The 13,355-nt window shown below is 29.6% G+C and overlaps 1 protein-coding gene across 8 annotated transcripts in view; it reads left to right on the forward strand.

The window, feature by feature from the left end:
- Liprin-gamma (liprin protein kazrin) overlaps nt 1-13,355 on the forward strand; it is a 157,065-nt gene that overhangs the window by 94,805 nt on the left and 48,905 nt on the right. For all 8 annotated transcript variants that reach the window (XR_015294281.1, XM_086914691.1, XM_086914695.1 and 5 more), the window contains one exon: nt 932-1,044. Coding sequence is in view for 7 of the 8 variants with exons in the window: in XM_086914691.1 (XP_086770817.1) it covers nt 932-1,044 (113 nt within the window). In the remaining variant the exon portion in view is untranslated. The remainder of the gene's footprint in view (nt 1-931; nt 1,045-13,355) is intronic.

Raw genomic sequence — 13,355 nt, forward strand, 5'->3', positions numbered from 1 at the left:
GATATTAGCTATTATATTTAAAGATATACAATAATTTATTTTCCATAAGTTAACACGAATGTAAAATATGCAATAATGTTACAAAAATTAATTATTTTGAAGTTAAGAAACGAAAGAATCTGTGAAATGAACTCTCGATATAACGCTATATGCGATAAAAAGAAGAATGGCGATGCTTTTTTGCAATCGTTTAAAGGTTAAAAAAAATGTAGGAAAATAATTAAAGTCTCTTAATGCTGGAAATTGGGACGTTAGATTGAGGTTATTGTGAAGTTCACTTAAGGGTTGAAGAAGTTCCAAGTTTGAATTTTTCGCTTGTTTAAATTCTTATAAAACAGCGTAAATTATTTTTAAATTTCAGAAAAATTTCTCCTCTCCTCTATTAATTTGAAAAAAAAATGATTCGTAAAATTCATTTAAATCGAAATAAAATATTGAAATATATAATAAATTTCAAAATCAGAATTAAAAGACCAATTTTTTTATTATTACGAATCTTACCATGAAATTTGTAAAACTTATAATTTATTACATTTCAAATAAAAGTAGCGAGAAAATAGTAAAATTTGTACGTAGAATTTCGCTTTTGCTTTCTTCATTCTTTGTATTTCTCATCTCTTTCGTATTGTGCACACATGCTGCAACGATAAAAACTGAAAAGACTTACTTAATTTTAAAAGAAAACGACTTCAAATAATTTGATCCGTTATAAAAATATCTCATAATAAAATCATATTGAAAAAGTATATTAAAAAGGCAACAATATTTTTTTTTCCTCCTTCTTTTTTTCTATATCTCAATAAATCAAAAATTGTAAATTTTAAATTATGTTGGAACAAGTGTGCGATATGTATCTTTTATTCTGATATACTCTTTTATTTATATCCATTGCGCCAGATGACGTTATGAGGTTGTTTGTATTCTGTTTCAGCCCTCAATACTTTAAACCGCTTAAACAAAGAAGGTGAAGCACTTGCCCTCCAGGATGACCTCACAACGCACCCCACCTTGGCTTTGATGCGACGCATCCTCGCAGATGCACAGGTGAGTCCCTCATTTACTTTCGATATTTCACACAGTGTATATATTTTATACAGTGAAAAAAGAAAAAATTTTCCAAATTTATTAATAACAATTTTTTCATAATTACAAATTACAAATTTTAAATAACCAGCTTATTTTAAATAACAATTTTTGAATTTTAGTAATTATCCGATTGATGATGATTTTTATCGTATTTAAATATTAATATTTAAATATATACTTTTAATTGAAACTAAAGGATCAAATACATTTATTGTTGATAGAACAATTTATTTTTAAAATGTGTATATAACTATAAAATTAAAGTCTTATAACGAATAATCATAAATAGACACCGATAAATTAACCGTGAAATATAATGATACGATGAACAATTAAATACCTACTCAAAATGTTCCCCGTTCACAGATTACAAATATTAATAAATTAAACTTCCGAGCATTCGATAAAACACACTTTGAACCGAATGAAAGAATCAAATATCTTCACTCTTAATTAAACATTACATAAATATCGAAATTAATACCGATCGTTTTCACCGATGTGAATTATCAACGAATGGTGGAAATATTCAAATATTAATAAATCGGATCTCGAGTGTGTCCCTCCACATTTCGTGAATTACGAATATTAATATTAATATGCATAAATCGAGCGGATCCCGATGATATTTTTCCTCTTCCCCCCTCCCCTCCCCCCACCCTCCCCCGTGCTTTTAATAATCACTCGCGAATCATCGAATCAATAATCCATCGGGGGTTGATATATGAAAAATTTATATAGGTATATCGGATACACTTCAACGCCGTTCCCGTTTAATCATCATCATCGACTCGTGTAACGAGTTCCATCGCGCGAAAATCGGGGGCGGAGGGGGGGGAGGAGGAGGAGGAGGAGGTAGGAGGGGGACTCGTCCGCGCGGAATCACGCAGTTTATTTATCCTTTTATTATTGATTTAATTAAAACGGCCAATTCAACCATTGCCCCCTCCCCCTCCCTCGATTGACACGGCCCGTCCAATTTGAATCGATCCAGCCGAATATCTTGGAAATTAATTAATGAAAAATATTCACGAAAGTTTGAAAGGAAATGAATAAAATTTTTAAAATGAATCGTTCATTGCGATACAACGTGATAAAATAATCTTGATTAATTGAGCTAACATAAAATAAAGATAAAATTGTAAATTCAAAATATAATATAAAATCATTACGATATATTTGAAAAGATAAAAAAAAGCTACCTACCACGTTGACCTTATATATACATATATATGTCTTTTATATAACTTTATTTTAAATATCTCTTCTATCAAATGATATCCATATCCATTGAATGATTTACAACTTTGATTCAAATATTTGTTACATCTCGTTTCATAAGAAGAGTGTAATATGTTATTTGCTCCGATATTCAGAGTAATGAATTCGAAGGGAAAAAACTGGTCGTGGAACATGGTGAAGCATGCACTCTGCAAGAAAAGCAAGAAATATCATTTCCTCCGAAGAATAAGAAATATATTTATGAATCACTTCTCTGACCAGACTTTATTTTAAATCGACTAATGCACAATGTAATACACATAAATCAAAACGCGTTATTCCGTCAGACAATTCGAAATTTAGAAAACTTATATCGTTTAATTACCAAAAAAAAAAAAAGAAACCAACCAAATAATAATAATTTCTCGATACTTTTCAAAATCTTCCAAAGGATCGATCCAAACACTCTGTGCCTATAAATTTTCCACCCAAAATGAAATAAACCAACACGTCTCACGAATTCGTGAATTTTTTCCTCTCGTTTGTTTTCCTTTTCCTCCCTCTTCTTTTTTTTTTTTTCCTCCCCTCAACATTCCCCCATTTGACTCTCCAACGTTTTCACCCTCCCCTCCCTCCTCCACCCTTTGCCCACGGGCATTCGGCTGCGAATTGCATCCCGTGGCCGGGAAAAATGATAAAAATTGAAGGAAATGAAGGCGGAGGCAATTAACGAAACGTCGCGGATCACATTCGCACGGTTAAACACGGTTATCCGACGAATCTTGTCTGGCCGTTGCGGTTAGTCCGAAATTAACACGATTAAACGGCGGACACGTGATTAGTAATTAGTTCCATTGGATTGTGGGATCGTGGGTTGTTGATGTTTCGATTCGGGGGGATGCGTTCTTTGTTCGAAAATCAAATCGGGTCTCGGCCCATTGTTCGATAGGATGTGGGATAGGATCTGTTAGGATCGTTGTTGACACGTGGAAAACGATGATAGTGTTCTTTTTTCTTTCTGGAGTGTTCAGGTAAATTAATTTATCAGGTAAATCGAGTCTTTAGAATTTAACGGTGTATCGCACGAGCGTGTGTAATATTCATTTCGAAAGTGTGTGCCTAATTTCTTTTTGAAGTGTTTTCACTTCTGCTTTTTCCTTCGTTTTTTGGAAATTAATATTTCTCTTTTGTTAGTTATTTATCATTAATCGTTATTGCTGATTAAATTGCTTATAATTTAATAAATAAGCCTCAACATATTTTTATAATATATTTTTAATTTTAAAGATATATTAACACATTATACCATCTTTATCCGAATAATCCAATAACGTATTTTAACACACAGTAGAATAAACATTTAAATAATACATGAAATAGAGAATTAATATGAAATTACAAATTACAAAAGGAAGAAAATAACAATATAAAATATTTCGAAATTATATAAAATAATTTCAATAAAACAATTTAACTGTCTGACCGAAAAAAACAATTTTGAATTTTAATTCTTTTAATTGCTCAACAACCACTATTATCCATCGATTTATTTGTTCGAAGAACAAAATCTTGGCAAAGAAACGAATGCTGGACGCTACAGTGGCAGAAATAATTCCAAAATTAGATAATAATTTGTTGCACGGACAGAGATTTTCTCACAGCGGTGATTTCCCGTTGGAAACTAAGAAGAAGTGGTACAAGTCAATAACTAATCAGACATCGATGCCCAGCCAAGCGCGATCTTTAATACCATTACCGTTCCTTCTTCGCCTCCTCTTCTGCTTTATTCCGGTCAACAGAGCTATCGCCTTGCTTTCTGGTCACGATTCTCCCTGTAAAAATTCGCGGGACAATTCTTTCTGAAATTAACAAAAAGATGTCCCAGACGAAAACGAGGACGTGGCGGAAATTGTACGAGGGGAAGACACATTTTCAATCTTGCCGGCGGAATGATCAATAGCACAGATGAGAAATATTGAGGTGGAGAAAGGGAGTGAAACTACACTCGAATTTAAAATCGTGACAATCGATTTTTTTTTAATTAACTTAAATTCACATCTCGTTGTATTGGAGTAAAAGAAAGTCGAAGAAAGATCGAGAAATTTAATCCCTTTGTTTTCTCTGTTCAAATAATCTTATTTGCTTCATTTTTTATTTATATTAAACTAAGGATATCGATGTACCGCTTTTATTATAAATATTTATTCGTTGTGGTTGATTGTGAACGATCGATTGTTTTCTTTCTTTCTTCAAATTGTTATATTTTATAAATTAGGAATAAATTTAAGGATATTATACATATTTTATTATTATAAATATTCAATCGTTCTACTCTATATTATATTGTAATTTCAAAAATTTATAGTTATATTTAAAAATTCTAATTACTTAATAACACGTATTAATACCAAAAGAATACTATTATTTTAAAGATATATTTTGATTAAAATTCTATTTTCTATTTTCACTGAACATCAAAAGTCACCAATATACGATGCAATATATAGAACATCAGGCAAATGGAGTAATGTTGAAAAGGGGAATAAAAAAATTTAATCATATATCTTTTGCCCCTCTTTCCACATTCTTGCTTAACCGTGTACACAAATTGCCGTTTGTATTGTTATTATTATTTCGAGTCCACTGCTTCCTGCATGCACCGTTGGTCCGCGTGGAATGTAAGCATGATTCACGCTCTATTCGTGTACCAGTTAATGCGTTTTCATCCGAAGGGAACCTGAAATGAAAAATGCAAAATCAGGAGACGCTCTTCCGTTCCATCCCCGTTTCCACTCTTTCCCAACCTTTTCCTCGTGTGGCGCGTATTCATCGAGCTGCTAAGTGGTATCCTACCACTGCTTCTCGGTGAATCGTCCCTTCTTTTTCTTCTCTTTCCTTCCCATTTTTCACCGTATACATTTCCCGATTTTATGGATACGAGGACGCTTCACAATTTGCTTGAAAATTTCTCGAACAATCTTGGGAATTTATTTTAATTATTGCTGCTTGGAATTCGCGACAGCGCTTCAATTGCGATTCGAGAAATTATTTTTTGATAATGGAATTGCAATTGATCGTGGAGTAAATGGATTTTGGTGGTGGTGTAACGATGTTATAAAATTTCTCTAGAAAATCTTGAGATCTGATCTTCCACGTATCGTCCATTTTTGATAGAGTAAAGAATTATTTTCAAAAAAAAAAAAAAAAATATAGAAATTAAAAATTCGTAAAGATGAATTTAAATTCGTATTATAAATAATTGGCATAAACAAAAAAGAAATCTAAAGAAAATCTAAAGAATTCACAATTTAAATTTATCTTTTTAATCATTTTTATGCAAGAATTTTCCTTTAATTTTAATTCTCTTGTTATTTGTTATTATTCTAAAAATATATGGGATCAGATTATTCGATTTTCTTTAATTCTATATGTTTTTCAAACTCGTGATAATTCGTTAAATACGTATTAATTTCGTTAAATAAAAATAAAAAGTTATAAAGAATAATTGACACAAAAATTTTCTAAATGCTAATAAAAGCTAATAAATAAAAATTTAAAAGTCAACAGATGCAGATGTTTATATTAGCATTTCTAGTAGAATCGACGTTGTCTGTTCAGTGACAGCCTAATACTACTTATCCTTGAAGAACCGAATATATATACAAGGTGATTCATAAATACATGTCCATATTTCAAAGAATGAAATACATTAAAATGAATAAAGAACGACATACGTTCGTACGTATGTTCTGTACGAATCATGAATGATTAAAGAAAATTTTGATATAGTAATCTGATTTCAACCATTAGATTTTTATTATATACAAATAAACAATGTGATTATTTGAAGATTATTTAGACAATGTAATTAATATTATCAAATCTTTGTAATTATCAAAATATGATCAGTATTAATAAATTCTCTTACACAATGATAAAAATTTTAAAATTTTAATGAAATAGAGAAATTTCAAAATCATCTGATTGTTTCTATTTTACGCAAAATTATAAAATTAAAAAAAAAAAGAGATTTATTACTTATAAATGTAACCGATCGATTCGCTAATATTATTTAAAAAATGGCTCTATTAAAGCATAAGGCGGGCATTTTGAATATTTATATTTTTTGAAGACATACATAATTAAAAAATTAAATTGACATATATGTTTATATGATTCGTTTTATCTTATGTACAATTATTCATCCTAACTTAATGTAAAATTCACTTAAAGTATAGACGTGCATTTCTGAATCACTCTGTACAATTTCGTTCCAGTAACCGTATCTCTAACTGTACGTGCTGCGAAACGGATACAGACACTTCTTTTCCCTATCAAATCGGCTTATGTTGAACACGAATCCTGTTCGTCTGTCAAGCCTTTTCTCGAACACATTGGAGCGAGCAGTTTCGAGACCCAGTGATGGATGACATTTTCTTCCATGCAACAGAGAATCGCGTTCGGAATACGATTCTGTATGAAAGGCTCATCCGAAAGGGGGTTAATCCATTACGGCCAATGTTAGGGCACGCATAATACTCGCATGACGCGTGAATTCACGCACGCGAAGAATCGAGCCCCGCAAACTGTAACGCATTAATTTGATTTTTCTTTCTCTCTTTTTTCGTACATTCGTGATTATTCGAGCGGAAATAACAACTATTTAGTGTATAATTGAAAAAATTAGAGAGAATTTTCTCTTTTCTTTTTTTTTTTCTTGTATTTTATATTTATTTTTTATTTTAAAATTACAATTACAAAATTGATAATCCGGATCTAGTTTAATGGATTTCTTTCAATTTTGACGATATTCTTTTAAGAACGAACGAGACAAAAATATATTTGTATTACTTATTAATTACATATGAAATAAAGTTTTTTTTTTTTTTTAAAAATTACGAAAATATTATCAAAATTAAATTGAATTTCGTTCATTTTACTATGTATTTGCACCACCTTTAAATGTGAAGAACGAAGGAATAATTAAATCGATGTTCAGAGGGCGAAAAAAATTAAAGCGTTACTAAAAGGGGTAATTTATCCATTTATATCGTGGCTGTCGTGTCAATTAACGCGAATCACTTTGGCATTCTTGTTCACCGTAATATTATATAATAACATTACACGCGGGCCAACGTTGGGATATCTTGCAAAAAGGGATGAACACGGTGAAATATGGTGACAAGATTAATTTCAATTAAAATTTCGGGAAATGTCATGGGTATATGTACCGGTGAAATGGTATCCCTGTCGAGTACTCCGGTAATTAAATTTGCATTCTTTTATTTTTGCAACGGTGAAGCGAGTTGAATCAGGCCACGAAGGAAAAAGACCACTCGAAACTCTCCTCTATATGCACATTCATCTCTTCTTTATCTACCTGTCTATCTGTGTATACATCCTTCTCTATCCCTTTCGTGAATAGCTACGGGAAATACGAAGTATAAAAACCTTACATTCTACGTTCTTTAAGCTGCTAATTGTAATCAGTAATCATCAAGAAAAGGGAATTGTTTCCTTATAGATGATCACAAGTGTGATCCAGTTGTTCTACACAAATTGCCTATTCAACTACTATTCTACTATTTAATGAATTATTCAAAAATTTAAACTATCTAATGAAAAATGAATATTTATCAAAAATATATAAATCTCTTTTTTACTTTTACATTAAATATCTAATATCGATAAATAATATTACATAACGCTTAAATAAATTTATTAACTTTTCTTGTAGCTTTATATCTTAAATAATGTATTCCAATTTTTATTAATTTTTATATTAATTTAATGTGATCAATCAATAAATAATGATGCTATAATAATAATATAAGGTGTTAATTTTATAGAATAAATAAAAATTGATATATAAAAATGTCGGTTAAGAATTATTATAAGGATGAAATTAATTAGATGTGATACTATCTCTATTAACTTTATCTAACACAAAATTAAATTGTTTATAACTTAATAAATAAACTTTAATCGACATTTTTGTATAACAATTTTTGTATTTGTTTGTAAAATCAATATTTCAAAAGATACATACAAAAGTAACTCACAAATATATTCTGTATATAATCTATTAACTTAACCTATTAATTATCTCGTTAAAATATTTCAAAGAAGAAATAATTTCCATCACGACAATTGTCTTCAAAGCAAGCAAGAAATTTAGCCCAAGACACAAATATAATTCGTAGCATACACAACTTTAATCACAATTTGTCCCGTGGAACTTGTAAAGTGTGAAATTCCCTTTTACATATAATTTGTGGCTCGTCTTCATCATTCGCGTCATACTTATTCCTTTCTGTTTGCAAGACGCGCCACACCGCGTCGCTGCAACTCGTCAAATTGCTTTTCGGAACTCTTTATCGAACGCGAAAGTTCCTCTGAAAAGTGCTAAGCTCGAAAGTAAGGCGTGTTTCTATTTGCATTTGAAACGTGGACTCTCTTTCTGGATTCCTCTTTCCCTAAAACGAAACAGAGAATTGCTCATTTAATGGTGTGCATGATCCGCGAGAAAATTAACATTTCTGGCACGTTCAAGCAGAATATTGTTTACCAGGAGCATTTTTCTTCGTCTTTTATCTCTTTTATATTTTTTTCTTCTATTTCTTCTTCTCGAAAGATATCTCTGCTTATATTACTTCTTTGTGCAATTCGTTTAATTGGCTTTTGATGTATCGTTTGTAAAAGTTTTACTTGATTTAATAATTTGTCGATAACATTTATAATGATAACATTTAAATATATATATTACATTTCAAAACTAGATTAATTTATCAAAAATGGCTCGAATTAATATTTAGATATGTATGTGAGATTATTATTCTGTAATAGTTTTATTGATTGTTTTTTAATATATTGCTATTAAAAATATATATTTAATTTGTATGATACGTATAGTCTTTTTGAACAATAAAAAAAAATTAAATAATAATGAAAATTAATATATATATACAAAACATACAAATTTCGTATTTATTTTTATAAATGTTGTACATTACACAAATAAACTGTTGTATTCAAATATTTTTGTGATATTAAATGTCCGCTATTATTTAATTTAATAAAGTTATGAACAAATATACAGAGTATATTTACAGATAATATACAGAGTAATAATTTCATATATCATATATTGATGTTCAAATATTAATACGAATCGTTATATGAAAAATACATTTTTTTTTATATTAAAATTTAACATAATATTATAATATAATTTATGAAGATATAATTTATATCGTTAATATCCTATATATTTTTAACTTTGAAATTGTAAATTTATTGATATTACATATCGTTACAAAATATTTCTATAAAAAAATTCAATTTTTGTTACGTCAATTCAGAATTAATTCAAGAGATCAAAAGAGATACTTTTCGTATTGAAAATCAATATAATTTTCATATTCTCATTCATAAAATCTTTTTCTCTAATCATTAATACTTAATATGCAAATTTATTGGAATTCGCAGCAAAATATATCTCCAACGAGATCCTTGTGAGATATTAATAAAATTCATATTATATCTTGATTCAAGATTCATACTTCGATATTCTAGCTATTGAAATTTTATGATTATTCTTACGATTTTATCTACAAAATTTATACCTATCTATAGGATAGTTTAACTTTAAAAACTATTTAATTTAAAATTTTATTCCATCGAATAATGTAACAATTATACATCTACATCAAAATTTCCATTAAAAATAAAAGAAAAAGTCTTTTTACCATCCAACTACACGTATAATTTTCGCTCTCAAAAAGCACCAGTTTCGCTGGTGAAAAATTTTACTCCATCGGTTTCCATTTACCCGCTTCCGTATAACCAGCACTTTCCCGATCCGCACCGCAAATTTCTTCCTTACATCTCACACGTCTTCGTGTTCGAGGAGGCCACTTCCCCGGGGAATTTTAGCACGGGTTCGCAACGGAAACGGAAATCATCGCGCTAATACATTAGAACGCATTTCGCGTGGAAATTACGACGGTGATAATGCACCTGATTAAAAAGGCAGTAGACATCGTGACCCAGTAGTCTTTTCCCGATATGTTTACCGAGCACGCGGCACTTTATACGCGCGTTAACAATACACCTTTAGCTTTCTCCGCTTCTCTCTCTCTCTCTCTCTCTCTCTCTCTCTCTCTCTCTCTCTCTCTCGAGCGCCGTTGAATATGCAACGGAATCGATCGTTCGGTATAATGCATTTCATATGGGCCATATACACGTCGTGCATATGGTGTGGAGTAATGGGCAAAAATGCTTGGATCGAATCTTCTAGCCATCAAATTAAGATCTGTCAAAATATACTCTTTCATCTTTTCACTTTTTCGTTCTCTTATTTTAATAAAGTTGATGACAAAGTTTATCAATTGTTGAAGTATTGTAATTATTTTATTTAAAATGTTTTGATATAAGAAATATTGATTTATTGTAAATTGCAAATTGTAATTTTACAGAATTTATATTTTTAATTTAGTTGAGAATTATCAATAGTGAAGTTAAATTATTTTTATCGAATAATGATTAATGGTATAATAGTTTAAGAGAATTAATTTTAGGATAATTAAGAATCAGTTTAATGGTTAAATTCTTCAGTGTATACTGTGAGTCTTGCAATGATTAATAAGAGATATTTTTGTAGATTCTCAGGTATTTCATTCATGATAAATTTTTTGAAAGAATGAAAAAGCATAAAATTAGTTGTAATATGTTCTTTATTAAATTTTTTTTATCAACATCATAAAATTCAGATTCATATAAAATTCTTCCAATATTCCAAAATTCAAATAAAAATTCCTAACATTTTCGCTTAATAGCATCTTTTCTTCAATATTTAAAATTAATATTTCTCTTATATTTCAAAAGAATTCAACTTTTATGGAAGATTAAAAGACACAAAATTATATATAATAGTTATATTCATTATTAAATCTCCAAAATTCTATATTCCGATCGAATAATCAATAATTTCTTTTTATTTCATCTTTTAAATCATCCTTATTTATTAAAAATTTTGTTTATACCCAAATCTATTGACAGAATGAAAAGATATAAAGTTACCAACATACTCGTTATTAAACTTTCAAAACTTTCTCCCTGATCAATTCAAACATTTCATTCAATAGTTTTAATCTCAAATTAATTATTGCTCCTTTAATAAATTACATAATCAAATTATATAATCTAAAACAACATTTTTCTCGCATTCAAAGAAATGTAAAAAAACTACATGCCCAAGATAAAGAGACAAAATAACATATTTGTTATTAAACTTCATAAGAATAATTGGCAGTTAAAATAACAAAGCAAAATTTCGCGTTATTGTCGCAATATAACTTCGCCAGGCAAAGCGTTAAGCGCGGGAAAGGAGATCAAAGCGTGCACACCCCACCCCCTCTTCTCCCCCTCCCTCTTAGTTATAGCAAGCAAAGGCGTGCTAGCATAATTCTCTGCAACGAGTTACGAAGGGCGAAACATTTAATTGCAAATTCGCAAACTGTGGCCGTATCAGTCGGCGCACGGTCTAACCCCCGGGTGCAATGAACCTTTTCAGAGCGTGACAGATGAGTATAAACTTAACGCGGGCCGAAATTATGCGCCCGATGTCTATAATTAACTCCCACTGCCAACGACGAATCCTCGATTCCTCCATCTCGTTACACATTCGTTTCGAATCGCGTTGCATTCTTGTAAAAGTAGCACTTGTTCTTGTTCGGTAGTGATGGGAGCGAGCGTAAATAAGTTAGGTTAGGTTAACAGATGGTTTCACTTCGAAACGTGAAATAGGGATACTTTCGATTGGGATCGAACATTGGTGGAGTTTTATTAGAAATTCTCGATTTATTTAAAACCAATTTTTTTTATATTGTCTTCCATAGTGTAATTTGATTGTATATTAATAAATGTAAAAGTAGCGCGTTCTTGTTCGGTAGTGATGGGAACGAGCGTAAATTAGTTAGGTTAGGTTAGGTTAACATAGGTTTAACATAGTTAGGTCTTCCATATTGTAATTTGATTGTATATTAATAAATGATATTACACATCTGTTTCATGAAATAATATTTTTATTTTTCTTTAATGAAATTATATTGTAAATCGAATATTATTTTTGAGAACATAAGTTCGAGAATTAAAATAAAATTACAGTAATTCTATTTATTGTTTATAATTTTTTTTTTTCTTTTTGATTTCTTATAATTCGATTTATTTTATAACAATAACTGCTTTATAAGTATGAGTATAAATGAGTATAATATAAAATGTTCCATTTGAAGCGATCCATTATTTTCTAAATTATTAAAATTGTTTTATTTTTCAATATTTTTATTTTTATTTAAATAGATTTCTAACAATACGAGTTCATCAATCTAAATATTCTAAAGTCATTCAAGGTCATCTATTGATATTCAAAATTTTATTTATACTTTCGAAACTTATTCTAACATTTTACAAGGATCAAATACTTATCAATAACTTACCAAAAGGAACAATTATATTTTACTATTTCTAAATAATAATCCTCTGAAGTAAATTTCTTTGAATTTGAATCCATCATTACTGTTCACCACGTAGCTTGCAAAAAGTACTTGCAAAATCCCTTTATGGTCGATACAATCGTGAAAAATAGGTGGAAGATCCATTCAGGAAACGAGGTCACCAGAGTTTTCGGATTTAATTCGTGTCGCATGGATGAGAAAAGATATTAAAGCTTGATATTAAAATGTATTTTAGGTATACTGAAGAATTTCTTCGAGTTAGATTTATCGAATTTTCTGCATTCGTGCACGAAATAACGGATAATATTAAACAAGAAATGAAATATGACGTGTATATTATGGGGATGATGAAATGTTGAGATAAAATATTGAGAAAAATATTTCAAAGAGTAAATATGGAATACTGTTTGATAAATGCGAAAAACAAGAAAATAATGTATGTCTTTTTATTTATTCATGTTGAATATGTTAAGTTCATTGTTTTTACTGTTGTAGTATTATTATGTTTTTTTATAATGTTTTTTTTTTTAT

This window comes from Apis florea, unplaced genomic scaffold (genome assembly GCF_048593485.1).
Source record: "Apis florea isolate Af1SG1 unplaced genomic scaffold, ASM4859348v1 contig_3696_pilon, whole genome shotgun sequence".
Lineage (NCBI taxonomy): Eukaryota > Metazoa > Arthropoda > Insecta > Hymenoptera > Apidae > Apis > Apis florea.